General features: G+C 35.7%; 1 protein-coding gene across 14 annotated transcripts in view; it reads left to right on the top strand.

Moving 5' to 3' along the window:
- FOXP2 (forkhead box P2) overlaps positions 1 to 18,162 on the top strand; it is a 287,105-nt gene that overhangs the window by 122,409 nt on the left and 146,534 nt on the right. For all 14 annotated transcript variants that reach the window (XM_044679590.1, XM_044679589.1, XM_044679588.1 and 11 more), the window contains one exon: positions 680 to 769. In XM_044679590.1, the coding sequence (XP_044535525.1) occupies positions 680 to 769 (90 nt within the window). The remainder of the gene's footprint in view (positions 1 to 679; positions 770 to 18,162) is intronic.

Here is an 18,162-nt window from a genome sequence, read left to right as displayed (position 1 = left end):
TTTTGCTGAGTTGGAATGAAAACATAAAAATAAATGAAAACATCTTCTGTTTTGATTGGTATACTGTCATACACAGAAACAAACCTGATTGGTTGAGTGGTAATTTCTTTGTTCTCTGATTTTGCTAAGAATGCAAATGAAACCACTCAATTTTATTTGGCATTAAAACTGCACTTTATTTTGTCAAAGGAGAGGTTTCCCCTTGAATTGTAAGTACAAAAAAGTGTTTTTAATCTTCGGTGAAAATCCTTATTAATTCACTTTCAAGATAATCTGATGTTGATTTGTCAAATTTAATTACAGCTTCCGGTAACACTTGAAGTCTACTGCTTTTGCTTCAAAATTGTAATATGAAAATGCAAATTGAATGATAATTTACAAGGGAGTGGGCATTTTAGTTGAACACTCAAAAGACAAGTTCCTTGTGGAAATGAGTCTATTGATGCAATTTATGATTTTTCCTCTTCAAGCACTTTAAACAAATTAACTTTATTTCCTGCAGGATTACATGTACATCCAAAATTTTAATATCTGGGGTTTTTTATATTTTAAAAGAAAAAGCACATCTAAAAAAAGAGGTGGTGAAATTTCATTCTATGGATATCATTGAATGTTAGGGGGGAAAACAATGGTAAACTTATCTTTAAAATATTTAGACAGTTTTCTTTCCTACTTTTAGGCACTACAGGCAGCAAGACAACTTCTCTTGCAGCAGCAAACAAGTGGATTGAAATCTCCTAAGGGCAGTGATAAACAGAGACCACTGCAGGTTAGTAAAGCTTTCCTGTCTTTTCAGCTGAATTCTCACAAAGAACATAATGCTAGAAGATGTATATTTGTAGATTTTTACAAAAAATATTATATCTGCATATGTAGAACATTATGAATTCAAAAACAGAACTGCTATCTCTTTACAAGAGAAGGAAATAATTTTATATTAGGGGAGATTGCAGAAGTTTACAAGGTCACTCACAACAAAAATTTATGCAGGAAACACATTTGGACTCAATGGCCATAAAGGATCTTTGTATAAAACTCTCTTGAGAGATTTACATGGGACTTTATTCACAAATAGGTTAAAATGTGAAAATTCTTCTGTGAAAGCAAAGTCACAGTAAAATGGTGTTGAAGAAAACAAAGCAGTCTTAGACAGCTCTTCAGGGTTGTATCTAAGTGACAAATGTAGAAAAACTCCAAAGCTGCCAGCACAACTGCAGGAGTTTGCCAAGAAGCTTTTGCTGCTACTCCAAGCTAGGAAAAAAAAAAAAAATCTAGCTTGTAGTCCCTTTTCGGTGTGTTTGTCCTGGGGAAATGTGTTTTTTTTTAATACTTTGTCATTGCATATATAATGTAGCCAACATTTTAAATAGATTTTTAAAAATAAAACTTTTAGCAAACTGCCTTAGACAGCAGTTATACAAGTTTAAAAAAATTTTTCGGAAGAAGGAATCTATAGTTAAATAAAACATTGCTGGAAGATCCTGTGTTATGATGTTGGTGAATTTGAAATAGTACTCCTTCCCCCCACAAAAAAAAAAAAAAAACAAAAAAAAACAACCCAACTCTTATCACTTTCTGCTAACTTTAACAACAACAATCTGAAGTCTTATATAATTTGTTTATACCCTATCTTTAGAACTCTATTCTCAAGTGATCCTGTGATTCTAGGTATATTCATTGGTGTTAGTAGGTTAGAGGGCTCCTGAGAGAGAGATTCTTCTGGGGCTTAGTTTTTGTGTGGCATAGAATTATGGACCACTGATCTACACAATCCAGAAACCACTGAGAGTGCCTGGAAACATGATTAAATTTATGGTCCCCAAATGAATTTGAGATGAGAATATATTTTCTTTGGGAACAAACCTCATATGGTTTTCTTTTCTGTCTGAAATACAACAGCATGTTATTTTTGCCAAATGGAAAACTTTCCTGAATCAACCTAATTTTAAAGATCTTTTTTCATGATTTGTTTTTTTTCTCCACAAATTACTTTTCATATGTGTTAAAAAGGCATGAACTTTGTGGTGATCTATTTTATCCTCCCTAGGACCCCTATCCCATCTAAAAATAATAAAACCCAGCAGTGACAATAATGGTAATATTTTAGGCCAGTTCTCAGATTCCACATAGGAAAGCCATCCATTCATTTACATGGGAATGGTAGAATTCGGCTCCATTTACATAAAAACAACAATTGAATTATTTATCCTCAGTGCAACCTCAGAAAGGACACGTTTGTGTCCTCCACCAATGAAATGGAATGGTATGGAAGACCCAAGTTTGATTTTAAAGGAGGGAAATCTTCACTCAAATGTAGTTGCAATACTTCTGAGAAACAAAAGTTGTCCTTGAAAAATAGGGATAAAAAGAGATTTGTTTCTTTAAAAAGACAACTTTCTTCTTGATTCAATTTTGCCATTTTTAATGAAAAATACATGAATTAGGGTATTTTAAAATTGCAACTTCCTTTTCAAAGATAGGCTCAAAGTTACATGAGGTTGCTTTCCTTTCTTGGGAAGTGAATGACTTCGCTTCACTAGAGTGGCATTCTTTCTTGTTTGGGAGGAAGGGAGGTTGGTGGGAGGTAGGTTTTTTGAGAGTATAACCCTAATATTTGGATGTATTATTTTGGAATAGATATTGATTAATGGGCATAAATGGAGGAAATTTTGCTCAAAGTAATAAATATGTACACCAAAGTTTGTGTAAATGAATGTCTGAGCAGAAGTTCCTGATTATACTATTTTTATGTTATTATGAAAATGATATTTAAATACTTTGCAAATCATTCTTAGGAATTTAACTACTTCTCTTGCTTGCTATTAACACAAAGCTCTGCATTGTTCCACTTAGGATACAGATTAAAAATTCTAGCTTTTTATTATATTATCATGAACTCTTAATCACGCATCATATTTTTATGGATGTAGAGATTAGTTTTTATGAATAAGAATTTAAAAGTAATTTAACATGATATATTTGCCCCAACAAAATATATGATAATTGTAATAGTACATGTTTTTAATTTCCTAGTATTTCAAAGCAGTTGGCTATCTTGGCAACTGGAAACAGGTTGGGACTGGATTATAAGTCTAATAAAAATCTAATGGCATTTTTATATTAGCTCACACATATGTTGTCAAATGGGGGTGTTAGGTAATACTTACCATTGCACCTCTCATGTACACTATTTGGTACAAGTCGCACAATTTTTCCACTGTGCTCAGAAAGAAAGGCCAACGTATTTTTTCTATTAAATATTTTCACCATTTAATGCAAAAGTAACATTTAATTAACTTCATATGTTATTATAACATGATTTTCTCTACCACACCCTCTCCCAGCTATTGAGCATGCCTTTGTGGAGATTTTGATAATCAACAAAGCATATTAACTAATTATAATTTGAGATTTTAATGGAGAAGGTTTCACCATTTCTTTTCTCCAGTTTCACAAAGGCAAGATGTTTGGTGTTAACAGGCTATGGAAGTTTTTACTGGATTTTGTAGACAGCACACCTCTAGATGACCTCCTGGGAACTCTATAGAAGAATTTGGGTAGTGATCCAAAATAGTCTTTATGTGTTTCTCATGAAAAGCCTCTTTGAAAAGATAATTATTTTATAAAAGCTGAAGGGAAAGGTAGATAAAACTTATGTTTTATGTCAAAATAATGTCCACAGTGGCTTAGGCCACCAGAAAATAGACTCTCAGAAGGATTAATAGTTTACACTTGAATGCAATATATTTCAGACTTCTGTCATAGTTATGGCCAAATTTAGAATTATCTGAGGGCAAGAGCTATTCCTAGCATTTTTTTCTTGATATACTAGTACTTTTTCATTTACATTTTTTCAGGGTTCAATTTTGAAAATGTTCTATCAGCATGTTTTATGCAAAATGCAAAGAGAATATCTGATAAGCTTGAGGGCCAATTTGTAGTGGTACCTTTGCTTTCATGTACAGATATCAGAATGTATTTGAAATATGTTTGCATATTACATTCATTACGCTGATAAACCAATTGAATAGGTCCAATCAGTAGACACATTGATTAATGTCATATTGATGAATAATAAAGAGTATGATACAAATGGGAGTTGATATTTGCCTGAGTATTACCAGATGTTTCATCTTTACTTCTTACCTGTGCATTCTAGAAAACATAATGCATTAATAAGGACTCACGATGGTGGTATCTGTAATTTTTATTTGTTTATTTTCTTTGGCCTATTGGTCATTATCTCTCTTAGAGATGATATGATAGTGGTGACTGATGGTAAGGAGAGGTGGCCAATTAGAGTGTGGAATTGTTTCCACATCCTAAAAAATAATTTCTAGGTCAGGCATAATAAAGAAGGGAAAAAACAAATACATACATACATATATAACCCTATAGACTTCAAAATCTAGATTATTTTTGCCTGTTATTAGAGACATTGCCAATTTTCTAGCCATTGAAGAATCTACTTAATTTAGCCTAGGTATGAAAACTGGTCGCATTATTGTTCTTGTTACATTTTCAGCCATGAGACAGACTTGTGGTTCTTCAACAGCTGTGCAGAGCAGAGACGTAAATTTAAGGTAAATGCTATTGCTTTGCTATCTTAGTTGAGTTTTAGTATCTAGCATTGTAATCATTTCCCTCATTGAAGGTCCTCCCTCTTGTAAAAATACATTCTACTCTTCATCCTTCCATAAGAGGTAATGAAATATGCACTCAGCATTATTTTATATTGTACTTTTGCCTTATAGGGGAAAACATGACTTCAGGTATGGTATGCTAGAATACACTTGACTGGGAGCCAGGAGAGTTGGGTTCTAGTCCCAGTTCTGCCAAGAGCTGGTTGTGAGATGAGCTAACCTCCCTTGGCTTCACTTTCCTTTGTGAAATGAACAGCTGGAATAGATGGTCTCTGCTGCTCCTTTTTGAGTCCTAAAGTTCTATGACTTTTTTTCCTAGTAATGAACTAATTAGTGGCCATCTTAAACCCTCCTTGTTATAGTGTTAAGCCCTTTTTTGCTTAATGAATATCCCCTTACTATCAGCTATATGTTACTTTTAGTTTTAGCAGAGATGTGTTTTATGTTAAAACACCATGTCAAAAAATATCTTTTGGAGTTAAAGGGTGATGCCCATTAGACATTAACCTTTTTTTCAAATATGCATTCATGTGGCATATTATTAAACTGCATTTGTTTTGTTTAATGCTCTTAGGTAATTTTTAAATTAGCTATTAGAACATTTAAAGCATAGTAAGAATTATTTTGCCACTTGTGTACATTAATCATTGGTATTAAGATATGAAAGCCACATACTCCAGTTTTCAGGCAATGCTTTCACTATGGCTCACACCTCACCTGCCCCTGCCAATTAAAAGTAAACACCATTCACCATTATGGAGAAATAAGAAATAATATATAAACTAATCTTAAGTAATTCTAAAACTAATGCTATTAGTTTAATAGCTAACATTTTATAGAGAGCTTTAAAGTTTTACAAAGTACTTTATATATCCTATCTCATTTGATCCTCACAAGTGACTTATATGTAAAATAATTTAAAAAAATAAATATTTTTTTTTATTTCAGTCAGTTTAGCATGTGTGACTTGACATCTGTAACAAAGAAGAAGTCAGTAAGTTTCCTTACTTAATCTCTTCTGACTGATCATTTGTGAGCTATTTCCAAGACATGATAGCCACTGCTCTGGAATTGAACTATTTTAAAATATGAACCAAACTATGGCAGAGTTCTATGCATGCAGTTATGGAGAAATGTTAAATACCTCAATCACAAGTATAGGAGCACTGACATTTGAACATACTGGGAGCAAATTTACCTGAATTCCATTTCTTTCTCAATAACTAAGTGCCTCTACATGTGTGATCTTGAACAAATCTATTCATTTCTCTTAGCCTCTGTTTCCTCATCTGGAAAATGAGAGGATTAGACTGAATCACCTCTTCAGTCCAGCTCTTAACTTTCTTTAATAGTAAAGAAGAGGAGGGGTGGACAATTTTGTCTTACTGTCCTTCCCTTCCATTAGAGTGAAGTTAATTAGATCATGTAGAAAATTTCACAGCATCATATCCTTAAGTCTGGAAGTGACCTTCCAGGTAACATAGACCAACCCTTATATTTTACAAATGAGGTGAAAGGTCACAGAGATTAGGTGATTTGTCCAAGGCCAAGAAAGTAGTTAGTGGTAGAGGTGGAACTTCTGACTTCAAATCCATTGCTCTTTATTGTTTCCTGTTTGTTGACTCCTACTGAAATGTATCTAATTCAAAGATTATACCCAATAATTGTCATAGGCTTGGTTTTCATCTAGTACTATCAGAACATTTCTAAACAGGAATTATGAAGTAGTTGGGTTTGCAAGGAGGCCACAGTATTAAGACTTCTTCCAACTGTGAAATTTCTGTAAACAGCCATTTTCCAGTGACAAGGCAGGCAAAAGGGGATAGTAGTAGAAACAAATGTCCTTTAATGAATATGATGGGGCCAATTGGCTCCTGTAAGTTTGTCAATTTGAGCCTTTTGAAAATTCATGAAGTACATTATAGCATTGCTATCTGTACTCAGACCCACTTTCCTATGTTTTTCCTATGAGGTACCCAAGCACAGTTAGAAAACATCAGCAATAGCTTTTATTTGTAGGAGAAGAGGAAGGAAGGCAAAAGCAGCAGAGTTTTATACTTAGTAAAACATAGATACAGGTATATCATAGATGTAAATATTGAGTGTATTAGTCAGTGTAGGAGACTTACCTACTCCCTACCTTACCTTAATTTGCAATCTAGCTGGGGAATTAGGCACATAAACACCCAAATACACATACAAACAGCTGCAAGTATTAAGACAGCATAGATAGTTGATAATTCATGTGAGTGATAAAGGCAATAAGGGTTGTTTTCTTCACTGCTATCCATTTACCTATTGAAGGTAGGGTTTAGAAGAGAGACTGGGATCTTAGCAATCACCTGGCTAAGAATTGCAATGGGAAATTATATTCTGGTTTTCTATTGGACCATGACCCAAGATATGGGTCTGATAGGGCTCCTTGTGGTCTCTAGGACAAAATATAAACTCTTCTTGTGTGTATTTAAAGCCTTTCACAGTTTGGCTCCAGCCTCTTCTTCCAAGTTCATCATACCTGCTTTGTCCCCATGCATATGTTCCCAAACCCACCCCACATTATACATTCTAATCAATAAGGTCTACTTGTCATTCTCCCTACATAACATTCCAACTCCCATTTCTCTCTTTTTTTGGTCCAGGCCACCCCGATGCCTAGAATATTCTCTCCATCTCTTGTAACCCTTAGGTACCCTCTAGACTCGGCACAAGTGACACATCCTATAAGAAACTTTTTTTTTTAAATCCTTATTAAGTATTAGTTCCAAGGTAGAAGAGTAAGGGCTAGGTAATTGGAGTGATTTGCCCAAAGTCACAAAGCTAGGAGTGTTTGAGATTAGAGTTGAACCCAGGACCTCCTATCTCCAGGCTTAGCTTTCTAGCTACTGAGCCCCCTGCTACCCCAATAAACTTCTTTGGGTTTCTCTTTATCATCGCTTCCTATGCTCCTGAAATTATTTTATATTTGTTTTATGCATTTGTTTCTCTCCTCTCCCCAATCCAACAGAATGTAAGCTTCTTTTGTCTGATTCCTCCACATCTAGCCCAGTGTATGGAAAACAGTGGGTACTTAATACATGTTTCCTCTTGTTGGCCAGGTCCAATGAGAACCAAAAGAAAAATTCTGTCCAACCAAGATTTATTATGTGCTGTTGTATACAGGTCACTGTTTTAGGTTTTGAACAGAATCTGAATTTTAGGTATGGCATAGGCCTTGCCTTCAGAGAACTTTTCTTATAGCAGAAGGTTATGGAATAGAGGCATATAACTAGAATACAAGACAATGCGTGGTAATTACATAAGAGAGATAGTTATTTGAAATTTGAAGAAGATCACTACTACCAATTAGAGATATCAGAAGAAGCTTCTTGGAGGAGATATTTGCCGGGAAACTTGAAATTCAGTCAGTAAACATTTATTAAACAGCTACTGCTTACCACATGCACTGTGCTAAGCACCAGGAATGCAAAAAAGAAATGCAAAAGAGTCTTGCCCTCAAAGAACTCACAGTCTAATGAGGGAGAAACAAGTGAACAAATATGTATTAACAAGCTATACACAGGATAAATAAGACCTATTTAAACAAAGAAAATGACTAGAATTAAGAGAAGGTGGGAAAGTCTTGCTGTCAAAGAAGAAATTTTGTAGTTAGAACTTGAAGGAAGCTATAGAGTAGAGATGAAGCGGGAGAGCATTCCATGCATGAGAGATAGCCAAAGAAAATGCCTTAAGCCAAGAGATGGGGTGTCTAGCATTCATGGTATAACAAGGAAGGCAATATCACTGGCCCAAATTCTACATAGTGAGAGTAAGATGTAAGAAACCTAGAAAAGTAGTATGTAAGGAGGGCTAAGTTATGAAGGGCTTTGAATGCCAAACAGACTATTTTGTATTTGATCCTGGAAATAATAGGGAGTTGGGTTTGAGGAGAAGAGGTGATATGCAGACCTACAGTTTAGGAAAATAATTTTGGAAGCTGAAAGGAGGATGGATTGGAATGGAGAGAGAATGGAGGCGAGCCAACACTACAGCATGTTATTGCAATAGTTTGTAAGGTAACAAAGGTCTGTACCATAGTGGTTTTCATATCAGGAAAGAAGGGAGTGTATTCAATATTTGTTGCAAAAAGAAGATTGAAAGACCTTAGCAACATATGGATAAAATGGGTGAGAACAGAAGTTCAGGATTGGCATGAGACTCGGGGATTTATCTTTCTGGACACCCCAAACCCTAGAAGCTTTCAGATCAAACAGAGAACAGGGAAATTTCTTCCCTTCTTTGCATTCTTGTAATGCTGAGAAAAATGTGACTCTGGACATCAGAGACTAACAATAAGAAAAGACCCCTGAGAGAAATATTCCCCTTGGATTCTCCCCTAGATTTCAAGATGGACACAGATATACATCTTCTGGTTATGCCCTGATAAAATCCGTTTGTATTCTAGGATATCTGCTTGTCCCCTAAACTATGCCCAGCCAAACTCTGTGTCTTCAGGACACAAAACACCACTCTAGCCCCAGTCAGGTAACCAACACCCACACCCCACACCCCACTTCTGGCTAAATTCATACCATCATAATCGTTTCTCCAGTCACATAGCACCTGTTGTCAATAGAGTATAAAAACCCTAGAATCCAACCCCCCTGGGAGGCAGTGTCCACTCTTAAACCTATCTCCTGACCCTTAAACATTACTACCAAATTAATAAATTTCTCTTTTTATTTTTAAGCTAAGTTTTGGGGTCTTGCATTCTTGCAAAGTATACCTGTCCCAAACCCAGGGGTTCACCTCAAGCCCCACCACCCCCCAATAGGATGACACCTAGGTTGGGAACCAGAGGCACTTGGGGAATAGTGGCACTCTAAAAAGGAATAGGGCATTTTAAAGTAATGATAGGATAATGATTTCAGTTTGGGTCATGTTGAATTTAAAATGTATAATTGAAAATCCAAAATGAGATGAAAGGGTTTGGGGAGAGACTCTGTGCTGCACTTTTCTCATACAACAGTCTGTCTCTCTTAGTGACTTCATTAGCTCTCAGGGATTCTGTTTTTATCTTTTATGAAGATGATGCCTACATAAGCCTATCTAGCTTTAGTCACTTTGTCCCCTGACTTTTAGCCCAATGTCACTAACTACATATTTAATGTTTCAAACTAGTAGTTCCCCAGGCTTCTGAGTGTTAAAATATCCAAAACAGAACTCATTGTCTTTCACCCACAAAATATCCATTTTTTGAACTTTTTTTCTTTCAGAGGCACCAACTTTCTTTTGAACTTTCTTTCTGTCAGAGGCACCAACATCCTTCTAGTCAGCCATGCTTACAACCTAGGAGTCATCCTTGATTCTTTACTTTCCCATTCCCCACCCATCCATTCAATTGCCTAATCTTGTAAATTCGACCATCAAAACATTCCTTTTTCTTTCTTCTCTCCAATCACATTATCTACCAGGCCCTCATCACCACTCCTCATCTTAACAATTGTGATAGCTACCTAATTGGTCTCTCTGCCAACTATCTCTTTCTGTAGTCCATCTTCCATATAGCTGCCAAAGGGACATACCTAAAAAATAAGTCTGACCATATTAGGATAAAATACAAACTCCTCTTTTTGGGATTTAAAGTTCTTTACAATATGAAGCTCAGTATGGGAGCTACAACCTACCTTTTCAGACTAATTATAATCAGACTTTATGCTCTTCTTCCTATAAGGCATTTCCACCTCTGGTCTCCCTTGCATAATTTCTCATCCATGCTTGAAAGTCACTCTTTATGTCTGCCTCTTCAGAATTACCAGCCTCCTCCAAATCTCCCCTTCAATGACCCTTCCCACATGAGATCTTTCCTTTACTCACTCCCCAGTGCCTCCGACTAAAATAACTTTGTTTATCCAGTTTATCCACATATATGTGTGTGTGTGTGTGTGTGTGTGTATATATATATATATATATATATATATATATATATACACATTATATACTTGTAGAGTCTTTCCCCTCTTCCCAATAGAATTGAAACATCCCAAGGGCAAAGTGTGCTTAATTTTTGTATTTGTGATCCTTAGCATTTAACACAGTGTGTGGCACACAGAGTAAGGGCATAATAAATGCTGAGTTATTGACTAAATGGAAGGAGATGGGTCTACATGAAGTAAAAGAATGTAGGCTCTTTGAAGGCTCTTTGTTTTTGTTGTGACCTTTTTTAATTGCCAGCATTTAGCACACCACTGCATATCATAGGTACTTAATAGATGTCTGTTTTTTTAATTTAATGGAAATGCAGCTGCTAAAGCACAAACTAAATAGAAGAAGGGTTAATACAATAATTCGCAATAGACAAAGCCATCGAGATGAGCAGAAGGCATTAAATGTTATGTATCAATAGTCATTTCATTTTTCTTCAGTTGTTTCAGTGGGCCCCAATTTGAGGTGTTCTTGGCAAAGAATCTGAAGTAATTTGCTCTTTCCTTCTTCAGCTCATTTTAAAGATGAGGAAACTAAGGCAAACAGTTACTTACCCAGCATCACACAGCTGGGAAGTATCTGAGGACAAATTTGAACTCATAAAGAGAGAAGTCTCTGTGACTTTAGGTCAAGCATTCTATCTACTGCACCACCTAACTGCCCACAAATCATTATGATACCAGCAAAGAAAAAAAGTGACACAAAAGGATAGAGTCCTGGCCTTGGGTTTAAGAGAACTTCATTTAAATCCTACCTTAGACACAAGCTATATGACCCAAACCTCTTTCAGGGTCCATTTCTTCTTTCTGTGAAGTGAGATAATAATTGCTCAAGTGAGATTTTATCGATAGATTAATGATAGGTAGAAATATAAAACTAGAATAGATATAGGTAAAAGGAAGCAAATAATCACTTCATAGACATCTCTGATATACTTCCTATTATGCATTTCTCGAGTGGAAAAAAAGAAAAATATAGGATAAATCTTATAGAAAAGAATGGATTATATTTAAGAGAGGATTGTTTGAAGTTATCTGTCTTTTAGCATATTCTACAGACCTTTAAGTCAGCCAAAGAAAATGGTGAATGGATTCTTGACCCATACATGTTGTAAAATGTGTATGGAAGTGGGATAGAGTGGTATTTCTGAATTTAAATTCCAGGCTAATGGCCTCTACTACTAAATGAATAACTGATACATTCTTGCCTTTTTGTAAATTTTGTTTTTTGGAAAGTGAAAAAAATACATAAGGAAATGGCTATTCTAGATCTCATTCTAACATGTAAAGAAGAAGCTAGTCAGTGAAGTTGAAATGATGAGAACCCCAAGATTCAGGGACCATGATATTTTTTAAGTTTGTGATTGATAAGCAAGTGGAATGTGGCTGAGTACACTAGACTTCAGGAAAGTAGATTTCAAAGATGAGATAGGATGGGCAAAAATTCTCATGAATTTAATGTCTAAAAAAGTAGTCAGCTAAAGGAGGTTGGACATGTCTCTATAGTAAAATTCTGGTTAAATATTCACATATGAAGGAAAGGAAGAGATATTTAAAGAAACTGATCTAACTACTCAGAGAACTGATCATCAAGCTCATATTTTAGATGGGAGTAATAGCATAAATGTGGATGAATACTCAAAGAGCAAAGAATAAGAATATCAGGCAGGCTATGACCAGAAGTGTAAGCTAAATAATGTTAATGATGACAAAAAAGGAATTTTTAAAAGCCATATCCAGGGCAGAAAGAAGGTTATGGTACCCACTGATCAAGGTGGATAAGGGGTTATAAATTGATTGAAGAAAGCAAGATTATTTGACAAGAAGACAACACAGCCATGTGATTAGAAAGCTGGATTTGCTGTCAGGAAGACTCAAATCTGAATCCCATATTTGATACCTGCTAACTATGAAACCACGGGCAAGCTACTTACCTCTCTAAACCTCAGGTCATCGTTTGTAAAAGAGAGGACACTAAAGCCTATAATATCACTTGATAGGGTTATTGTGAAACACATAGTAAAGAAGAAATGTAAAATAATTTGAAAACTTTAAAATACATTATAAATGTCAATTCAGAATTCCTTAAGAGAATAATCATCTGAGTATATGGACTTGCAGAAAAATGTTTAACAGTGACTTGAAACCAAGACAAGTGAAAATGTTTTAATTAAATCCAATCATAAGATTAACCCTAGATCTTGTTCAAGATTGTAAAACTTTAATTGAAAAAGAAAGTGTCTAATGGAGAGTAGGGGTGAGAGAGGGATGTTTTGGCTTGAGAAGTTACAAAGATGGTGAGTAAAGGGATTTCAGGATCAATGGCATCACTGATTTGAACTGATTTATTATTTTTATTATTAATATTAATACATTATTGCCCAACTGGAAAATTGGTAGCTGGGGTATAATTCCTGGCAAGAAAATGTCTGGGATGGAATAAGAAGCATGTCTGGAGATATGACTAGAGATAGTGGGTAGAAAGGGTTAAGATTCTGGTAGGTACAGCAAGGAAGACCAAAATGTCCAGTGATCTGGAGCCTCCCAAGGAAGATGGGATATATAGCAAGAAATTGGTCTAGGACAGTGATGGGCAAACTTTTTAAAGAGGGGGCCAAAGGAAATGCTCATCTGTCTGTCTGTTTCTAAAGCAACTCTTTCCAAGTTTCATTGTATTGTATCCTACTCATTAGAAATAATGTCCCACAAGGCTGGATAGAACATTTCAGGGGTCTGCATTTGGCCCGTGGGCTGTCGTTTGCCCATCACTGGTCTAGGTAGAATGACCAAAGTATCAGTTGGAGTCAGTAATGTAGCAAGAGAAGAGAATGACAAAGGGACAACCCCTGAAATGTCAAGAAGAGGCAGTGTGTTAAAGCATTAGGTTCTGAATTTGAGTCAAGGGGACCTAGGTCCAAATACAACCTTTGACACTTACTGTACTGTTGAATCTTGGGGAAATTGCTTAATCCCTCCAACCCTCCATTTCCTCATTTATAAAATGTACATCAGTAAAACAGCACAGGATTTTATGAGGATCAAACAAGATGATGTCTGTAAAGCCTCTGTGTTGGTTAAAGTGCTACAAAAATGTCTGTTATTATTAGTAAGAACCCAAGAGCAGAGTCCTCAGCAGGACCCTTTGTGGAGAATTTACATGAAAATATGAATAAATTGTATAGGAAGAGAAAAAAGGAGAAAAGAAAGAAATATTTTTATTAGCAATTAGAGCTATCAGAAAAATAGATTGGGCTGCAATGGATGATGATTTTTTTTTACCTTCACCCTTAGATGTCTTCCATTAGAAGTTGGCACAGTAAACAAGATTCATGTTTTGTTTGAAGGTTGATTTAGACCATGAGTTTTTAACCTAGAGTCTAAGTACTAAATGAAGATTTCAGAAGGTCTTTGACCTGGGGGGCAGGGGAAAACTGCATCTTTATTTAATTGTAAGTGATTTCCTTTGTAATCCTATGCATTTCAAAACATTGTAAGAAAGGACTTATAAGCTTCATCAGATTGTTTAAGAAGTTCATGACACAAAAAAAGGTTAAGAATCATTGATCGAGACCTGCTCTGAGTTGCTTTTCATCTCTATAATTCTTAAGATTCTAAGTGCTGCAGGGGTCAAAGTAGAGAGAAGTCACTTCTGATTGGAACCATTAGGGAAATTTTTATGGAATGAGGTAAGCTTAGGAAGGAGGGGATGAGAAAATATTGCAGGTAGGCTTATTTTCTGAGAGGAGAAGCAGAGATAAAGAGGCAGCATGAGGTAATGATTAGAGGGACCTAGATTCAAGTTCTATCTCTGACACATACATGGTCTGTGACAGTAGAAATCACTTAAAATCTCAGTGACATAGACCAAAATTGTCAAATGTGGTTCACAAAAGGCCCAAATATAGCCCAAACCAAATTAAAATATTATTGGAAATAATGGTTTTCCAAGTCAATATGAAGCCCAAAGGGATCCATGCATGTATGATTCAGTGGCATCTATTTCTATTTGAGTTTGATAGTATTGACCTAGATAATTCCTAAAATTAAATTTCAGATAAGGTGCCAATCTGCATTGATAAAAAATTTCCTTTTCTAGAACTTCCCTTTGCCAAGAAATAGAATCCCAGATCCAGGTCCTTTCTCTATCAAAGAATCAAAACACCATATGATTTATTAGTAGCAGGGAGATAAGTTTGGAGAAGTAGCAGAAAAGTAGTAGAGGATTTTGAATGCTGACCTAAGATCATTGCACTATACCCTCTATGCAGTGAAAAGCCATGAGATTTTTTTAGAAATTAAGAATCACATGTTTATGAGCAGAGGCAGGAAAGCTAATTTAGTATACAGCTGAGTGTGGGTTACATTGAAAGCACTGAGGGCAGTTAGGAAGCCGATTTAGTGAAGATGATGAGTTCAGTTTCTCTGCATCTCCCTTTCCTGTTTCCTCTTCTTCTCTCTGCTCTCTTCCTCTATTATCTAATTTCACTTTTCCTCATTTCTATACCATCTATCCTTCTCCATTAGAAAGGAGTAATTCTGAAGTGTCACTACCTACATCACTTATTTTCCCCCAATCACATGATTAGATTCATTCAGTAGTAAAGCTCTCTTCCTTCTTGTAAGCTGGCACTTCATGTTTAGCTTTCTCTTCTCCCAAAATAGCTTCTATGCAATAATTTTAGGTTGCAGTGTTGTTAGAATACAACAGCTGTTCTCTTAATAGTAGTAGCATACCTTTACAGCTAATAAAGTACTTTCCTCTCAAGGATCCTATAAGTAAGGATAACATCTCATTACCCACATTTTATAGAAAAGGAAACTGAGGTTCAGAGCGACTTACCCAAGGTATCTAGCTAATAAAACAGTAGTCAGGACTTGAACCCAAGTTTCACCTTAAATCTAGTGCTTTTTTTTCCCCCAAGACAGTACTCAGCCTTTCATTCCCAAGTAATTTCCAGAGACTGAAACTGTCAACTATCCCCTGATTATACTGTCTTAGAAATCCTCTACTTCCAATTCTTTTGTTATGCATACTCATTGAAAACGCTTTTTTTTTTTAATTAAAGATTATCCTTTTTAACTAAGTTGGTTTTGGCTTTCCTGAAACCTAGAGATAGCCTTGATTTGGTCAGATTTGGCTCACTGCTCAGGGAAGCCTCTAAAAAATAGAGTTTGCATGTCGATTAGATTAAATGGACTACTTCTCAGGAGATTTCAGATTATGTAGGTTTAGGAGGTCTTCCAGACCCCAAGATTATTCTAATACAATATTCCACTGTAAGATGTTTAAATAATTTCATTAAATTATAGTTAGGTATCATGTTACTTTTCCCATGGGCATTTAATAAATGCTAATAAATTGAAGTGGTATAAATCATGTTATTATGAAACTTAAGCTATTTGATTAGATGAAGAAGTCACTGAGTAGAACTTTTTAACTATATTATATGTCAGTTATAAAAGGTCAGCTTTGAGATGTTGCCTTGTTCAGGGGATATAAAGACCTGGACTTGAAGCTGGAAAGTGGAGGGAGAGACAGCATTTAAAGCTACCTTTTATAATGAAGGTCACCTGGGGAGCTGAGAGCTACCTAAGGCATCTAGGTGGCACAATGGACAGAGTGCTGAGTCTGGAGTCTAACAGACTCATCTTCCCAAGTTCAAGTCTGGCTTCCTACATGACTGACCCTGGACCCTCAGTTTCTTTATCTGTAGAATGTACTGTAAAATGAACTGGAGAAGGAAATGGCCAACCACTCCAGCATCTTTGCCACAAAAATCCCAAGTGGGCTCACAAGGAGTCACATGTGACTGAAACAGCTGAACAACACTTGGAGAAATGTTCAGTAGCAGGCTCAGACTTTGTTACCTTTTGAGTCCAGCTCTCTAAACACTGAGATCAAGACTTAGTTCTGGCATATCCTGGCTATGTTATCTCTTAAGTGTTCTAAGGCAATGCAGTGAGGTTTTTAAAAATTTTAGTCAAGGTGCCAACCTGTGTGGGTAAAGTGAATCTTATACTTATGAAATTACAGTCCAGACCATATCTTACCATATGAACATTTTAGAGAGTAATCACACTGATATCCAATTTCTTCAGTCCTGCTCAACCTTACTGTTACTTATAAAGAACAAAAGACTACTAAATAAACATGAAACCATTCAGGGTGGCTCCTTAAGCCTCTCATACTAATAATTTCACACTTATGAGAAATTTTTCTTGCATATACATGTTAATTTTTGTTGTTCAAGGTGTATTTGCATGTAGCATAGAGATTAAGACCCCAGTGTTCTTTTAATACCTTCCACCTAAGAGCTCTCTAGGTTTATATTTCAAGTTGCTAATAGAGGAATTATTTTTAAAGGCTTTAGCTAATTGGTAAGGACATCTTACTACTTACATTTTATTAATCAATTTAGGCACAGCTCCTGTCAGTTCATAATAGTCACAAGCTTTTCATAGCTGAGAGAGGAGAAATTCCTTAACAGTCTACAAATTCTCACACATCTGATGCCAACACTTACATTGCCTTAAAGGTTTCCACCTTGATAGCTTCTTCTACTGGTGCTACTGCACATTTTCAGGTGATAAGCCAAGAAACACATTGATGATCCACATGTGTGAACAAGGAAAAAAATCTATTGTTTCTTAAAACCCATTAAAAGCCTATAACTTCTTTGATGGCAGAATTCTCTCTTTTCTCCCTCATGTGCATTAATGAATATTCAATAAGTATTCTTTGTTGATGATAAAAAATGTTATCAAATGCCTGGTTAGTGATTTGAAAATCACATGAAGACATCATTCTAAATTGGAATACAAAATGGAACCCATGTAACTTGTACCTTTTTCCACACTCAACATAGATAAGATACAAAATGAAAATAATAATCAGTCAGAGCTGGAAGGCAGTTTAAAGATCATTCTAAGTGGCACAATGGAGAAGGCCTTGAGTTGAGAGTCAAGGAAGAGTTCAAATCCTACCTCAGATACTTACTAGCTTTGTGACCTTAGGCAAGAGACTTAATCTCAGGTTGCCTCAGTTTCCTCTTCTCCAAAACAGGGATAATATAATAGTAGCACCTCCCTCTAAGGGTTGTGGCAAGGATAAAATGAGATACTGTTTATAAAGAACCTTAAGAGGCTATATCTGAGTGCTGTTATTAAATATCTTGTATGTACACAGTTTTTGGCATGCTGTCTTTCCCCTAAGAATGGGAGTTTCTTGAGATCAATAAACTGTCTTTTGCCTTTCTTTTTATCCACAGCACCTACCCTAGTGCTCCACACATAATAGGTACTTGATAAATGCCTGTTGGTTATTATATTCTCCTACAGGGTGCAGGAATACCTACTACGACACCCCTTCTAAGATTCTTGAACATTTCTGACTTGGAGTTGAATACTACCCAAGACATTCCATTCTATTATTGGAAAGTTTTTTTCTTATTCATTTTAGACAAACCTGCTTTTTTGTAACTTAAACTGATTTGTTATTCTTCCTTTTGAATCTAAACAAAATATTTATCAACTTTCTCTGCATGTTGTTGTTCAGTTGT

This window comes from Gracilinanus agilis, chromosome 5 (genome assembly GCF_016433145.1).
Source record: "Gracilinanus agilis isolate LMUSP501 chromosome 5, AgileGrace, whole genome shotgun sequence".
Lineage (NCBI taxonomy): Eukaryota > Metazoa > Chordata > Mammalia > Didelphimorphia > Didelphidae > Gracilinanus > Gracilinanus agilis.
Note: the sequence above shows the minus strand (reverse complement) of the source record. Positions and strands in the feature narration are given on the sequence as shown.